The sequence below is a fragment of the Chroicocephalus ridibundus genome, chromosome 1 (genome assembly GCF_963924245.1).
Source record: "Chroicocephalus ridibundus chromosome 1, bChrRid1.1, whole genome shotgun sequence".
NCBI lineage: Eukaryota > Metazoa > Chordata > Aves > Charadriiformes > Laridae > Chroicocephalus > Chroicocephalus ridibundus.
Window position 1 is genome coordinate 132,484,752 of NC_086284.1, and position 14,408 is coordinate 132,499,159.

General features: G+C 39.2%; 1 protein-coding gene across 2 annotated transcripts in view; it reads right to left on the minus strand.

Annotated features, from left to right (window-relative positions):
• Positions 1–14,408, minus strand: part of MAN1A2 (mannosidase alpha class 1A member 2) — a 139,221-nt gene that overhangs the window by 15,628 nt on the left and 109,185 nt on the right. For both annotated transcript variants that reach the window (XR_010073388.1, XM_063353067.1), the window contains exons 9-11: positions 14,230–14,345; positions 6,759–6,978; positions 1,312–1,484 (exon numbers count right to left, since the gene is read on the minus strand). Coding sequence is in view for 1 of the 2 variants with exons in the window: in XM_063353067.1 (XP_063209137.1) it covers positions 1,312–1,484; positions 6,759–6,978; positions 14,230–14,345 (509 nt within the window). In the remaining variant the exon portion in view is untranslated. The remainder of the gene's footprint in view (positions 1–1,311; positions 1,485–6,758; positions 6,979–14,229; positions 14,346–14,408) is intronic.

A 14,408-nucleotide genomic window follows, 5' to 3' on the forward strand; every position in this document is an offset into this window, starting at 1 on the left:
GCGAAACTGGCTTTCACCTGCAGAATAAACTTTCTCCAGGCTCTTGGTTCATCTCTTCCTTGATCTCTGTTGGCTATACTCAAAATATTTCACTACCGTCTTGTTATCTTTAATATTTATTCACATGTCTGAAACTGGCTTTCAGCTGTGTTTCCAAAGGCTGCTGGAGTTATAGCAGGAAAGTGGAGGAGGAGCTGTAGTAATGCACAGATCCTGAAGACGACCAGAAAACTGCTTGGTCAGCAAATTAGTTCTGTACAACCTCAGTACAGACCACGGGGTGCAAGCAGTGAGAATCATGAGACCAAAAAAACCTCACAAGTTCAGCACTAGGAAGCATTTAAAAGAAGTCTTTTGGGGATTACAAATAATTTTTACAACTAGAATATTATATTGTCATGTGAAAATGAAACCTAGTTATTCATATAGCCCATAATCTATGACTATCAGACAAAGAAGTTATCCACCTATGTACAAAGGATGAATGAAGGAAGGCCATGAGCAACAGACCTCTGCTAAGAGTCTTACAATGAGTCCGGGCTTCTGTAGACCATTACAAGCATTTCCAATGAGGAAGACTCAGATGCATTTTCACACTTGGGAATTCAGTTAAAACACGCAACAATCCAGGAAAGCAGCTATTCAAAACCAGCAACAATCTCTAAAATACCTTAGCAACAACTTTTAAGTTCTGCCTTATGTGCCATTACTTATTCACTTCCCTTTCTGGTCTACTTCTAGTGATGTAATTTTTTGTTATAATTGAGTAAATCTAAACTGACTGGCAAATTTCCTTCCTTCCAGTCAGACAACTAAGAAAAGAAACAGCCATGATACCAACCCACATACACGTATGTACGTGCTCTCTAGTCTACAACCCATCTGAGAACAGTTTTCCTGCCATTTCTGTTTTAATAGCCGACCAAGAAGAAACCCTAAGAATAGCTTTGTCTTTTAATCTAATCTGAGTGCTAACACATGCTTAACAAAGTTATTTATAATACACTTTCATTTCCCAGGATAAATTACCTCTCCTGGGGGCTGTGGACTACTGATAACAGCAGGAGTCCTGACCAGCGGATTTTATTTCCATCCCTAAAACTCATCAGCTCTATGATGCCGAACACGTCTCTTTTCTGTGCATCTGTTTCAACAGTTGCAAAACAGGAATAACTGCGCGCACCCCCGTATGTTTACAGGGACTCGTGAAAATCAATTACCATTTGAAGTGTTTCAGTACCACGGGATGAAAGTGACTACAAAAGGAAAATATGTAAAATTAATTTACTGACAGATAATTAATACATTTACCTGTGTTGCCTCCCAGCCCCACTGCCTGTACTTGGGATCGTGGGTGAATCTCCACATATACCAGTAGGTCTCAATCACCTCTGGTCTTAGGATGTAATACTTCTCATTCTGCCGCACTGCCACCGCCTCTACACCTCCATCAAATTTGAATGCTTCTGGACCCAGCTTTAATGCTGCAGAGGAAAGGGAAAAAAAATATAAAATTATTCCTTACCAATCTTTGCAGGAAGGGTGGCTAGGAAACTGCTATATCCCAAGCATGTGAGAAAAGCAGAAACTAGCTTGTCTTTAAGAAGTCTCATAAATATTTCCTATTGTTGAGGCCTGTAATTTTCCTTATGAATAATTTATCCAATTCCTGTGAGAAAACTACCTATCTTGATGGGAGTACAGTAATCCTCTTGAAAACTAATGAAACGCTAAGAATACAAACACGTTAATGCATTCAATTATAGGATAAAATTAAAGTGACCGACATCAGTTCTTCACAAGCAAAAGAAAAAAAGTAGGGTCAACAGAGGTTTTGATGGCCTTTGATCCCACCAAGCACAGCGCCAAAAGATCTTGGAACAAAACCAGGTATCACCATCTCAAATAACCTGCATCTTTATCCAAACTCACTCGGTTTAGGGAAGTGCTGTCAGGCCATGGTAACTGATGTGCTTCATAATGTGATCCTCAATTATTACAACTAGGCAATGAAAACTTAGCACACCTGAAAATAAATCTCTGAACTAAGAGATTCACTATTTCAGCCCTTAAAGGAAGCTGTAACGGCCCTCTGTCAGCATCTGGAAGACTATTCATATAAAAAGGAGGTACCTGTAGAAAAACTGTCTACAATATGAAGATGCAATCACATATTTTTTTTTATTATACAGCTACACATTATCCCTCAAATTTGACATAAATAATGCACTCTTAGCTACAGCTGTACACCCCACCCCGCTCTGGCAGAGAATTTTTAAGGCACTGAACTTTGAAGATGCACTCAAGCTTTAAAAATTATCGGAGAGATTAATCATGTAATTCCTATGGTCTAGAGGCTCAAATTAACCATGGTCTCACGAGTCTGAAAGGGAAACCTTAGAATACTACAATGAAAAATATGAACGCTTCCCCGTGTGTGCCCCAGCAGAAAAATTCCAAAAAAAGTTCCTTAACCTTTTTGTTTCAAGGGAGTATGGCTCTGGATGCAAACAGAAAAAAGCACCACGCATTCCTTCAGCCACACACGTGATAAGGAAAATGCCATCAAGAAACGTTTATGATAGTTCTTTCAAAATGTTTATTTTCCCTGTTTCAGTAAAAAAAGAATTACAATTTTTACTGCAAAAATCAATGAGATTAGATACAGAGTTCTACCTGTCCAAAATTAAGAAGGTAAGAATGGCCATACTGCACCAGATGAAAGTTCGTCTGGTCTAGTATCATGTCCGCAACAGCAGCCAAAATGAGACAAGCATGGGGAAGGGGAAGATCAGTCCAAGAACATATGATACCTTTTTCCAGCTTCTCTACCACTCTCCAATTTTTTTTAAGCTCAAGGCTTCTCCCAAAGTAGACATACTTTTTTATGTGGTCAGTAATTCTTAATAGATTTATTTCTCGAGTACTTACCTGGTGTCTCCTTAAACCTATGTATGCCCTAAGCATCCAAAACAACCTCTGGTGAAGAGTCCCACATCTCTACTATCTCTTCCAGTGTAGAACCACTTTTTTTTGTTCTTTTCCATTTTCAGCTTGGCTCCTGCTAGACTCATTCGATAGCCCCTAGGTCTTGTCTTGGAGAGGAGAGTGAACAACTGATTCCCAGCTACTCTCTCCAGTCCCCTAATGATTTTGCATATCTGTTTTATCCTACCTAAACCATCCCTTTTCCACCCTGAAGAACACTATCCGATTCAGTCATTCCTTGAATGGAAAGTGTTCCCTGCCTTTAGTTTTCCTTTTAGCCTTTCTCTGCAACTCCTTCAATTCCACTATATCCTTTGTGAAATGCGAGGACCAGCCTGAATACAGCACTAAAAGTGTGGACAAGATTAATACAGTGACATAATGACATTTTCTATTTTGTTCTTTCTCACTTTGTTTTTCCTAACTGCTACCGAGCTGACATTTTCATAATCTCAAGAGCAATTTCCTGAGTTGTAATGGTCAGTTAAGAGCTCATAATTTTATATGTGAGGTTAGGAATAATTTTTTCATAGGTGCCTCACTTTACATTTAACTACACTGAATTTAATTTAGTAATTTATTATGCAATTACTCAACCTCATAAGGTCCTTGTGCAATTTTTCAGCTTTCTTTCATCCTTGCTATCTGAATAGCTTTTTTAAAAAAAGTTATTATTAGCGGGACACTTGCCTTACTGTTCCTGCCCTCTTCCTGATACATGTGTATGTAGGTATAGATAAACAGAAGGTACATATATTTTATTTACATATACATATATACACATTAAAATACAAAATGTAAATATAATATACTTTTATACATATAGATACACATATGTACATAAATATACATATATCAAATATATCAGAGTACCACTGGTTAACCACCATTCGTCCACTGCAAGAGCTTACTATTTATCTCTGCTCTATTTGTTACACTACAACTGTTTTTTTCCTCCGTGCAAGTACTTGCTACGTATGCTGTAGCTGCTTAATATCCTTAAAAGGCCGTAGTAGAAAACTTCTGAAAAAGCCTTTTGGAAATCAGGTAAACCATGTCAGCTGTATTATTCTTATCCACCAAAGAAGCTAGATCTCAGGCAGTTCTGGTGATGCATCACCTACAGAAACTGTGACAACTTCTCTTGCTTTGTAGCCTGCTGGTGTATTGAATCCTTAATAATTTACTAATATCTACTTCCAATGTTATTGGGCACTCCAAGAAATTATATGGGAAGGGACGGTCCCCCTGTACTCGGCACTGGTGAGGCCCCATCTCAAGTACTGTGTCCAGTTTTGGGTACCCTCACTACAGGAAAGACATTGAGATGCTGGAGTGGGCCCAGAGAAGGGCAACGAAGCTGGTGAGGGGTCTGAAGAACAAGTCTTATGAGGAGCAGCTGAGGGAGCTGGGGTTGTTCAGCCTGGAGAAAAGGAGGCTGAGGGGAGACCTCATTGCTCTCTACAACTACCTGAAAGGAGGCTGTAGTGAGGGGGGGGTCGGTCTCTTCTCCCAAGTGATAGGACAAGAGGAAACGGCCTCAAGTTGCGCCAGGGGAGGTATCAGCAAAAAATTCTTCACTGAAAGGGTGAAAAGAAGTGTGTTTGTTCTGTGAAATTCTGCTTTGATTTTGCTGAGACTGGATCCTGAAATAGCATTTATTTTTTCTTTTTCTTATGCTCAGCTCTTATGGAAATTTAGGTTGCTTCATGAAGTAGTATTTTTACACTAATATATTATAAACCAGGCATATAATGTAGTTTATTATAAGCAACCCTGGGAAGACACAGGAAAGGACGGTTCTGGACGGTTTATCTGAAGAAAAGATCTCTGTATCCTCAGCACCTTGCTGTCTCCTTTGGGGACACCAACTGGGGCAAGAGTTCTCCCAGCTCTACAGGAGAGAGAGATCAGGCTCTTCCCTTTGTGACTGAAACAAACTTACCAGCTGTCTGATAAACTGTCTGCCGTCTGAAAGACAGCCTTTTTCTGCAACCAGCTAGTCCTGTCATTAAGGCGTACAATTATGTCTCAAATATTGCTGTTAAAGCATAATTAAGAAGTTGAAATTTGCACTTAACAGATCTGTATTTTCTTTGAAAAACTAGTCCAGGAAAAAAATAATCCACGTGACTTTGATTACAGGACTGAACAAAAGAAAACTAGGACATTGCAAATGTATAACTGTCTGTACAACTTTCAGTCTGTTTTCTTCACGTGTGTGTTCTGATACAGTCTACAGTCATTAAATATGTAACCAAAACTTTTATCCCCCTGTCTTTTGACTTATTTAGGGTACAGAATAAACATTTGAGCAAATAAAGTTAGGACTGCTGCACAAGCAACTGAAAACTCAGTATTGCTTATTTTTAAGTGTCAAATTAAACATTTGATTTTTCAGAATGCAATAATAGTTACTTATGTCCTACCTTTTTCCTTAATCATCCTCATTTTTCCCCTTCTTTTTGTTTTTTTAAATGTTGTTGCTAGCCAGGCAAAAGTATCACTCACAACCATCAAATCGAATTCTTTAAAATTACAGGCAGCTATACAATAATATGTAATCCTGTGAATAAATACATCAATTCTCATCTTAAAACTGCTTTTAAGTTTTAGTTACCATTACTTCTACTAGGAAGTTATTTCAGAAGCTCAATTCTCTGATGGCTACACAAAGCCATTTCCAGTTTCCAACCTACGTTCACTGCGAGCTTACAAATCTTGCTCTTGGTACAACTGTGCTGTTTATATCTTAAAATAACTCTATTTCTTTTCAGTGTTTACGCCTTGAGATGACAACAAAATTAATTCCCTTCTTTGGCATTGTTTTACTAGGCTGACCTCTCTTATTTTCCCACTGTAAGGTAAAAGCTCCGTTGCTCTAATCACTCTGTTGGTCCTTCTTTGCATTTATTCTGCTTGAAATTCAGATTTTTACAGTGTATTCTGGATGACAAATTATACGTGTCCACTAAGGCGGTGTTAATATTCTCTAATGTCGGCTGAAAATTCTTCACCTGATACAGATTAGGACCGCACTGGCATTTTTCAACTCCCCATTTAGAAGAAAGAGCTCCTGCCTTTTTTCTGGTGAACTTTTTATTTCTGGCAGTCCAGTCCTCAAGATCTTCCTGTTTACTATTCTGAGACTCTTCTATTTTAATTGTGTCTTATGACTTTACGGCCACCATAAGTGTAATCAGCACACCCCAACTTTGTGCATCCACATCACTATTAAAGATGTAAAATAAACCTGGTCAAAAAGACTGAATTTGAGAAACTTCCAGTCCAACAGTGAAGTCTGATACTGCCTCCTCACTAGTCAGGTCTTTGGCCATCTCCCAGTTTGCATACTTATCTCCATCCTCTGTAGTTTAATTGTACTTACCCAGAATGTACCCAGAATGCACTACAGTGAAAGGTGTCTATACAAATTATTCACTTTACGTAACTGTAAAAACAGCACATATGTCTGGGAGGACACGAGTTCACACAGACTCCTTCCTCCCTGCACCCATATAACCTGTCTTAGCTGACTGATCCAAAACTAGGGATAAACGTGCAGGAAGGAACCACATAAAATCTGGTTTTACATTTAGTAAATCTACTATGATGTAGATCAGAAGTAAATACATGGATGTTAAAAAAAAATTATACTGGTATAAACAGTGCATGTTAGACAAGGCATAGGTCCGTAACAAATCTTAAAAATAACTACAAAAATTTCTGTATTTCAACTACTGAATAATTAGATTAGCAATGTATCTTACTTGTCCTGTCATACGACTCATGACATGTATGTGCAATTTCAGCTCCAAGCTGCAAATAATGTCCAGCTTTATCATCTCTGGAACCATCTGCTCCAAGGGCAAACATTCCCCCTGCAAAACAGGTCAAATGGCCCATCTTTCTTTCAAGGTGCCCATTCTTCCACTCCCCGATGAAGGTCAGTCCTCCATTGGACTTTCTGATGAGATGTTTTTCTATGGCCTACAAGAAGATTAAAAGAACGATCAAATACTGTTTCACATGCAAGTTTTACATAGGAACTCTTCTTCAAAGAATAAAATACTGTTTTCAAAACAAAAAGAATTTTCTTCTGACAAATTAAATTCTGAGCACTACAGGAACGAACAGCTATAAGAATATAATTTCAATGCACACAAAAAGATACTATAACTGCCAAAGATGCTAATGAGATCAATCATAGGAAAATCACAAAATAGATAACATTGCACTTTTAGCTGAGAATTCAGCACGTATTCTATGGCTCAAACAATGTTTGGCTACCTGTTAACTCTGAGGAGGATCTCTTTGTTCTGCTGTACAGTCTGTGTGTACTCAGAAAACAGATCCACGTCGGATACTTTTGGTCAGCAACATATGTAAAGGCAGCACCTATACTCTCAGTCAACCTTTAACAGAAAGAGACAGGAAAGCTCCAGGCACCTTCTAGCTGCTTCTCCATAGCAGCTTTCTGATTGCACATGGTCAAAGGATGGGTGGGGGTTAGAGCAGCTGTTCGCAAATACCATTATTATTTTATAGGCGAGGTAACTGCTGCTTTTTGTTTGTGCATTTGTACCAATATATGTTGCTGCTTGTGATTTATAAATGGTATTCTTCTGGTAGTAGGAAGGAGAATAGCTGACCTAATTTTCCAAAGTTTGCAAACTACCCGGAACAACACATTTACTTAAGCCTCTTTCAGAGAGGTTCACAATCCCCACCAATCTACTGCAGTACTTACTATCTTTAGCATTAGATGGTTTTTCTTGTAACTAGAATCTTGTTACAATTTGAGTCCTATTATTATAAAGACAATTATCTTCTTTACCATGGAGACATTATGCCTATCTTCTTTCCAGAAATCTCTTTTTTATTTCCACACATAACCCCCTGACAGGTTTACAACCTCCTACAAAGTGCATGACCTGTGAGCGGTCAGAGTACTCCAAGGCTGATCAGAATTGAAGGATTAAAGAGTCATTAAAAAGGCCTTTACTACCCTCCTTGCCATCCACAAGATCTATTACAGAAGTGAATCACTTCATTACTCCACTACCTTCCTGGTACCTACAACAAACTACACTCCAAATGTCTATAACTGTATTTTGCGCTACACTAGATATACTGAGAACACACAGGCAGAGGATCCCAGATATACCTAAAGCTGTTATCGTGGATGTGGAGGTCACACCTGCTGCACGCAGTTGTCTCTTTGCTGTCTACACAGTGCAAACTATGCAGTTTACTACAATACAGATTCAAGCAATAAATACATAATCAGCTTGCAACTTGTAATTCAGGTTTAAAAGTGGACAGTGAAATAGCTTTTCCCTCTCAATAAAAAGTGAGACTGTCTTTTGTTTTCAACAAATGGACAAACAAAAAGCTTCAAGCTCTCCTGTGACTGTAGCAGGTATTTCAAGTTAACTTCCTTATTTTAAGCTTGATGCTTAAATGGTACAGGACTGTTACAGCAGCTGCACTGAACCCTGCAATATTTGATAAAACGGAAGTCCTCCATTCAGGCACTGAAATAACATCCAACAGCCTTCCGAAGTTTTCTTCAACAAAAAACTTTTCTAAAATCAAAATTATTAAAATTACAGTTTGACAAGGCAAAATTTGTAGGATTAGGAGCCTTGTCTGGGGAAGACGATAATACAAACAGCAATCTGAAATAGTTGTGTTTCTGAATATGTATGTGTTTCCGTGTGGTTTTCTGAGATGCCGCAGTGCTCGCAGCAACTTCTCTGGATGGTTATATGAAGATGAATCTACACCTCAGCCATGTAGCCCGTGAAGATCTGGCAGCCCCCATACGGCCAAGGTGAATGTACTAGCTAAAAGCCAGTGCAGTGGATTCCGGGGAGAAGGCTGCATTATCGTCACTGGGGCCCTGCTCCTTACTCGCATCGTGGACTGAGCCATCATTTGGATGGTGCAATTTCTCCACTGTCCTCTATTGAGCCTGTGCGTTCTAAAGGTGATGAGAGAGAAGTGCTGGTCTGCATTCCTGTTGGGTTAGTTTCTTCACTAATACCTGTCCTGTGTTGAGCGACATAGGACTAATTTCTCCTCTAATGCTGGGGAAAACTCTGCTTTTGGAAGACTCTAGTGTCTGAATTTGTGAAAATACTTCCTTTATACCCAGCTAGGCTATGCGGGATTCAAGGTCTCACTGTTTTCAAGCCTTGCCACGTGCAGGGATGAGGAGGAGCGAGGCCTGGGCATTGACCCAGGCTGGCCAACAGGATTATTTCATACCATGAACGTCACATTCGATATAAATTAGAAAGTTTGCTGCGTAGTGTCTCTCTCCCTCGATGACGGCAGTCCAGAGAAACTCCTTGCCCCGCTACCGGACCCCTGAGCCCTTCCCTTCCTCCCGAAGCCGCAGTGCTCGCAGCGTCCGACATTTGCTGTCCACGGCTGGGAGTGTGTATCTTATATTAGTGTCGGGATTAATACTGGTCCTTTAGTATTATTGTTAATTATTTGGTCTTATCCTATTAAATCTATTCATATTTCAAACCTCGTGTTTCCTCGCTTTCCCCAATTCCCCTTTCCAGGTGGGGAGGGGTCATCAGGTGATAGAATAATTGTCTAAACAACAATAAATTGTTACGGGCTTTCTCAAACCATAACGATACCACCGACAGATCCGAAGTTTCTGCTTACAGCAGGATGTGGTTAGAAGAATGCTGAAATAACTGACAGAGCAGAAACTAAGTCTCTGACAGCTGCCAGAGTGGTTGCCTAACCATCGTGCAAATTGGCATTGAGCATTGGTGTGATACCGTGGCTTCTGCGGCTGGGGAGCCTGATGTAGTTAACCGTACGAGCCTCATTTGTTCTGAAAGTACCTGTATAGGAAAGGTTGGATCTGCTGAAAATTCTGCAACTGAAGATAATACCAAGATCTGTAGCACTAGCTCTGTTGATTCGATTATCCTAGACTGTGACAAAACTGACATTATGATAATTATAGGACTTTTTTGACCATGTGGTACGTAAAAGTTGAGGAGTCCTTTTTAAAGGAAAGCCACTTGTGCTGTCAGCAAGAAGGCTTAAAAGCGTTTAGATTATTTATTTCCTGGAGGGAAAAACCTATTTTTTTTCCAAATGTTGTGTGGAATTACCTTTTGAATTGTATCTTTTTTTAATTTTATAACTGTTGAGGAGTACATGGTTGCAGGGCCATTTCCAGGGGGACAAAAATCACTGTGGTTGGCACCAGGAAAACCAGAAAAGCCCGAATTTATACACTTCTCCATGAGTTACTCCTTCACTCTAGAATTGCTTTCAGGGTTTGACTGAAGAACATTATCTAGATGCAATGTTGCCCCTCTTCTGAACAGAGAATACATCTTCTGAACTTGAATATCACTGTACTGTCCTGTATAAGAGGTAGTTTTTGAAATCTGAAAATCAAGTTTTGTCAGCAACTTAATAATTAAGTTCCACCTTAAGAGTTGCAAAGAAAGCATCCCCCAAAAGAAAACAAATGCAACCCTCTCAAAATACTTTATCATTCAACAACCCACTGCTTGCTAACTGTATAAAATGGACAATTAATATTTACAGTAATTAACAAGGAACAGCCAGGCATTGCTGGGAGCAAGAAAGGCTTGAGCAGGTTGGGACATATATGACATTTGCATCCTGGGCTGGATGCCTGGGGCCATAGAGTACTCCAATAAGTACTGTAAAGCAATGACATCCAGCTGGACCATGAGGCGTATACATGCACTAGAGGGGACATGTATCCTTAAGCTCCCAAAGAAAAGAATTCGTTCACACCAACTAAGAGATTAACTGATGGAAGAAGCTTCCTTGGTCTGTGAAATGCCCGAAACAACAGGCTGAGATGTGAAAACAGAATGTTCTCTATCTGATGCTCATGCTTTCTGTGGCTTTTATGACTACAAAAACCAGCATTTTCTGAGCTGTCTTGCAGCAGTACTTGCTATGTGGTAATAATCAAACACAGTGCTCAATCCTTCTTTTTGCTATCTAATGCTGTGCAATAAGAAAGAGCGAGGATCAAATTCGTAAACCTACCAAAGGAAGCTTCCCTATCATCTGGCTGATATGAGATGGAGAAAAGGCACTTTAAACCAGACCAGCCGGGAGGTCCACACGACAATGTCGAAAACAAAGTTAAGAGGACCACACTCAGTATTTATCAACACAAAAAAATTCTCACAAAAAAGTTTCACAATTTCAGCTCTTATCACAGCTGTGAATCTATACACTAGGACATCAAAATTAAGTGTCCTTTACAGTGGAAGACTGCACTAATGTTATATAGCACGTAGAGGTCATGGATACAGAGTTTGTTTGTACTCTTGTCATGAAGTATGTGGTAACCTGGGTAAGGCTTATACGCCACGGATTGGAAATCATGACATTTGAAGAACAGCTGCCGTCATCTATCTTTCTCCTAATACCTCCAAGGCATGGGATATCACTGCCTACTGCAAGACCTGAGAGCGAGCGTATGGTTGCCTATCTTCCACTCTCCACCCTGTAGCAAGCTAAGGTGGCTGGACACATATCTTCTTTTAGACTGGTGGGTGCTGAGAACATTTCCAACTCCGTGCTATGAGTGGGAAGAATGCATTTACACCCTTTCCCTTCTGCTTGCAAAAATAACACAAAGAGGTTTTGCTCCAAGTCTTGAAAAACAAAGAGTAAGCAGTGTCAGCTATGGAGGAAGACCTATGTTACAGGCAACAACAAAAGAATGGTACAGGACTAAGCTCTTAAAAATATTTAGAGATTATAAATAAAAATTCAAAATGCGATTATGTAAAACAAATCCTACTCACTGACTCTTTGCCCATGCCTTTCAATGTCAACTAGCACCTGGGATAAACACAAATCCTGAACCAGAAGGATGCTCCGTTCCACAATGCATACATAAATCAGTACGGTTCATGCAGATTCAGATGGACACGGCTGGGTTTAGCTGAGAGAAAACTGAAGAGGAAACCATCTGATGCTTGCACTGCAGGTCATATCCCGCATCAAGTGGGAGCAGCTCAGCTCCTTCTTCCTCCTATTCACACTGTGTTTTCATCTGGTCCCAAATTTGCTTTGCTGTGCTTCTATTCAGAGACAGAGATTTGCCCACGCATAATGCTGCTAAGACTGGGCTTACAGTGAAAAGAACAAAAGGGGAAGTTTATTTCCTCTGATTTTAAAGTGCTCACAGTTTAGGAATCAGAATAAAATATTTCAACAGTAACCACAATGGATGTTAAACATCAACTGCTAAACATTTTTAAATCCACAGGACCCAATAAACTGTATTTTAGACTATTAAAAGTACTTGATTAATGTTTTGAACTACTAATGTTGACTTTAACAAGCCCTGGAAAGCTAAGGAGCTTCAAAAGGTCTGGGAAGTAGCTAATGCTTTAATAGTATTTTAAAGGGTTAATAGAACAATCATATAAAATTAATCATGTGGTTTGATTGACAAGTGCACGCTGATATTATGAATATTAGGAATTTTAGGAATTTCCTAAATACTAGTCCTAAACAAATTCAAGGCAACATGTTTGAAGTGGATTAAAAGTTGGCTTGCTACAACAGTTCAAACCGAAACAAAAATTGTGAAAAATCCTCCTCCCATGAGGATTCTGCAAAAATACTTTTATTCAATGCTAGGCAGCATTTCTACCAATGATCTGCAAGAAACAAATGCTAAAAAAAAATTTGCAGATGACACAGAAATTGATGAAGCTACAGATAGTGATAAAGAAAAGTCAGTCCTGTAAAATCATTCAGAACAGGTGACAAAATGGGGTTTTCCTGAACAATTGTGTTTTCAGAGAGTTAAACATAAGGTCACACATTGAGGAATGTGGAATGTAGATAACAGTAGTTGGAAAACAGTAAATCAAAAGGACTATAACCAGCTTCAGAGCAAAACCAACTGGGAAGTGGATGACAGTGCGAGGCAAAGGCTAAGAGCGTAAACCCAGCTCTGGGCTAGATGAAGAGGCAAATACTGATAAGAAATCATTAGAAGAAGCATTACGTTCTCGTCTCCATACTGAAGACACTGGAAAATACTTAGAAAAAAAAGCTTAAGAAAGAATTCAAAGTCTGTTTTATATTGTGAGACTAAAGAAAATAATGGATTTCTCCTTTAAGAGAAGTACCTTTATTAGTAACCAGCTACGTGATGCAGATAACCCTTTAAAACAACGTAGGGAAGGAAAAAGTTCAAGTAGCTGAAAGCCAAATGTAATCATATTCAGGTCAGGAATAAGACATATTACAGCTTCAAAGCAATTTCAGACTAGAACTTTCGTTATATATCTTTTAAAATGTGAATTTTGAGAACTCCGACAACAGGCGCTTTGCTTTAGGAGACTGACTGCACTAAAACTAAGCTTTAAAAGCCTGTGTTGAAAGAAACACAGCATGCACAGGGCATGGAACAAGTCAGCACCTATCTACACTTGGACAAGACTACACGGTCCCTGCTGCTGTTGGTACCACAGCTGACTTGACTAAAACGAGCTTGGTTACTACTCTCTATGTGTCTTAACTGTAGCACAGACGTGTTGGCATATATGGGCACAAGTGAGCCTGATGAAAAAAGATGCCTGTATGGGGAAACTTAAAAAGTAAGATCTGAGCAGAATAAAGCTCAGAGCAACCACAAAAGGGCCCCCACGCCAAATCCCACTGAACCACCCTGCGGTACTGCTGCGTTTGGGCAAGCACTACTTGATCTGTGAGAGGGAGCAAGACCGTATCACAAAAGAACTATCGAGCAAGGAATAGGCATGAACTACATTTTACAAGATAGATATGGAATATAACGTTTAAACGTTTTAGGAAATAATTTTAAGAATAAAACAATTCAGGACTTCAACTCCTAGACTGATTCTGAACACTGGAGAAAAATGACTTGGTCATTCTGCACACATCTTAGGGTTGTTAGATTTCTTTCTAATAAACTATAGCTTGGGCTTTTACATTACACCGTTTTGGACAAGCTGATTATTTTTAGCACAATAATCTGCTTCAGATGTATTCCACAATAATACTTTTTAAACTACTCAGAGTGAAAGCTAGTATTATTCATCACTTGATTTCTTAAAACTTACGTAATCAAAAGAAGTCCTGTGGTTTGTTTTTGGGTTTTTTTTTAATTATTAAAGATGGTTTTTAAGTTTCATTGAATTGGAAAACTGAATGAATTATAATCACCTCAATTGCATCGTCGTACATTTTCCTTGCTTCTGTGTCCATCTTGTCTGACATAAGCCAGGCTTTCAATAAATATTCATAAAAACTGTCTCCCAGCCCGCCCACGGATGTGTGATCTGTAGGAGGGAGAGAGGAAAAAAAAAAAAAAGTTGAAGTTGTTACATAATAGCACCTTAAAT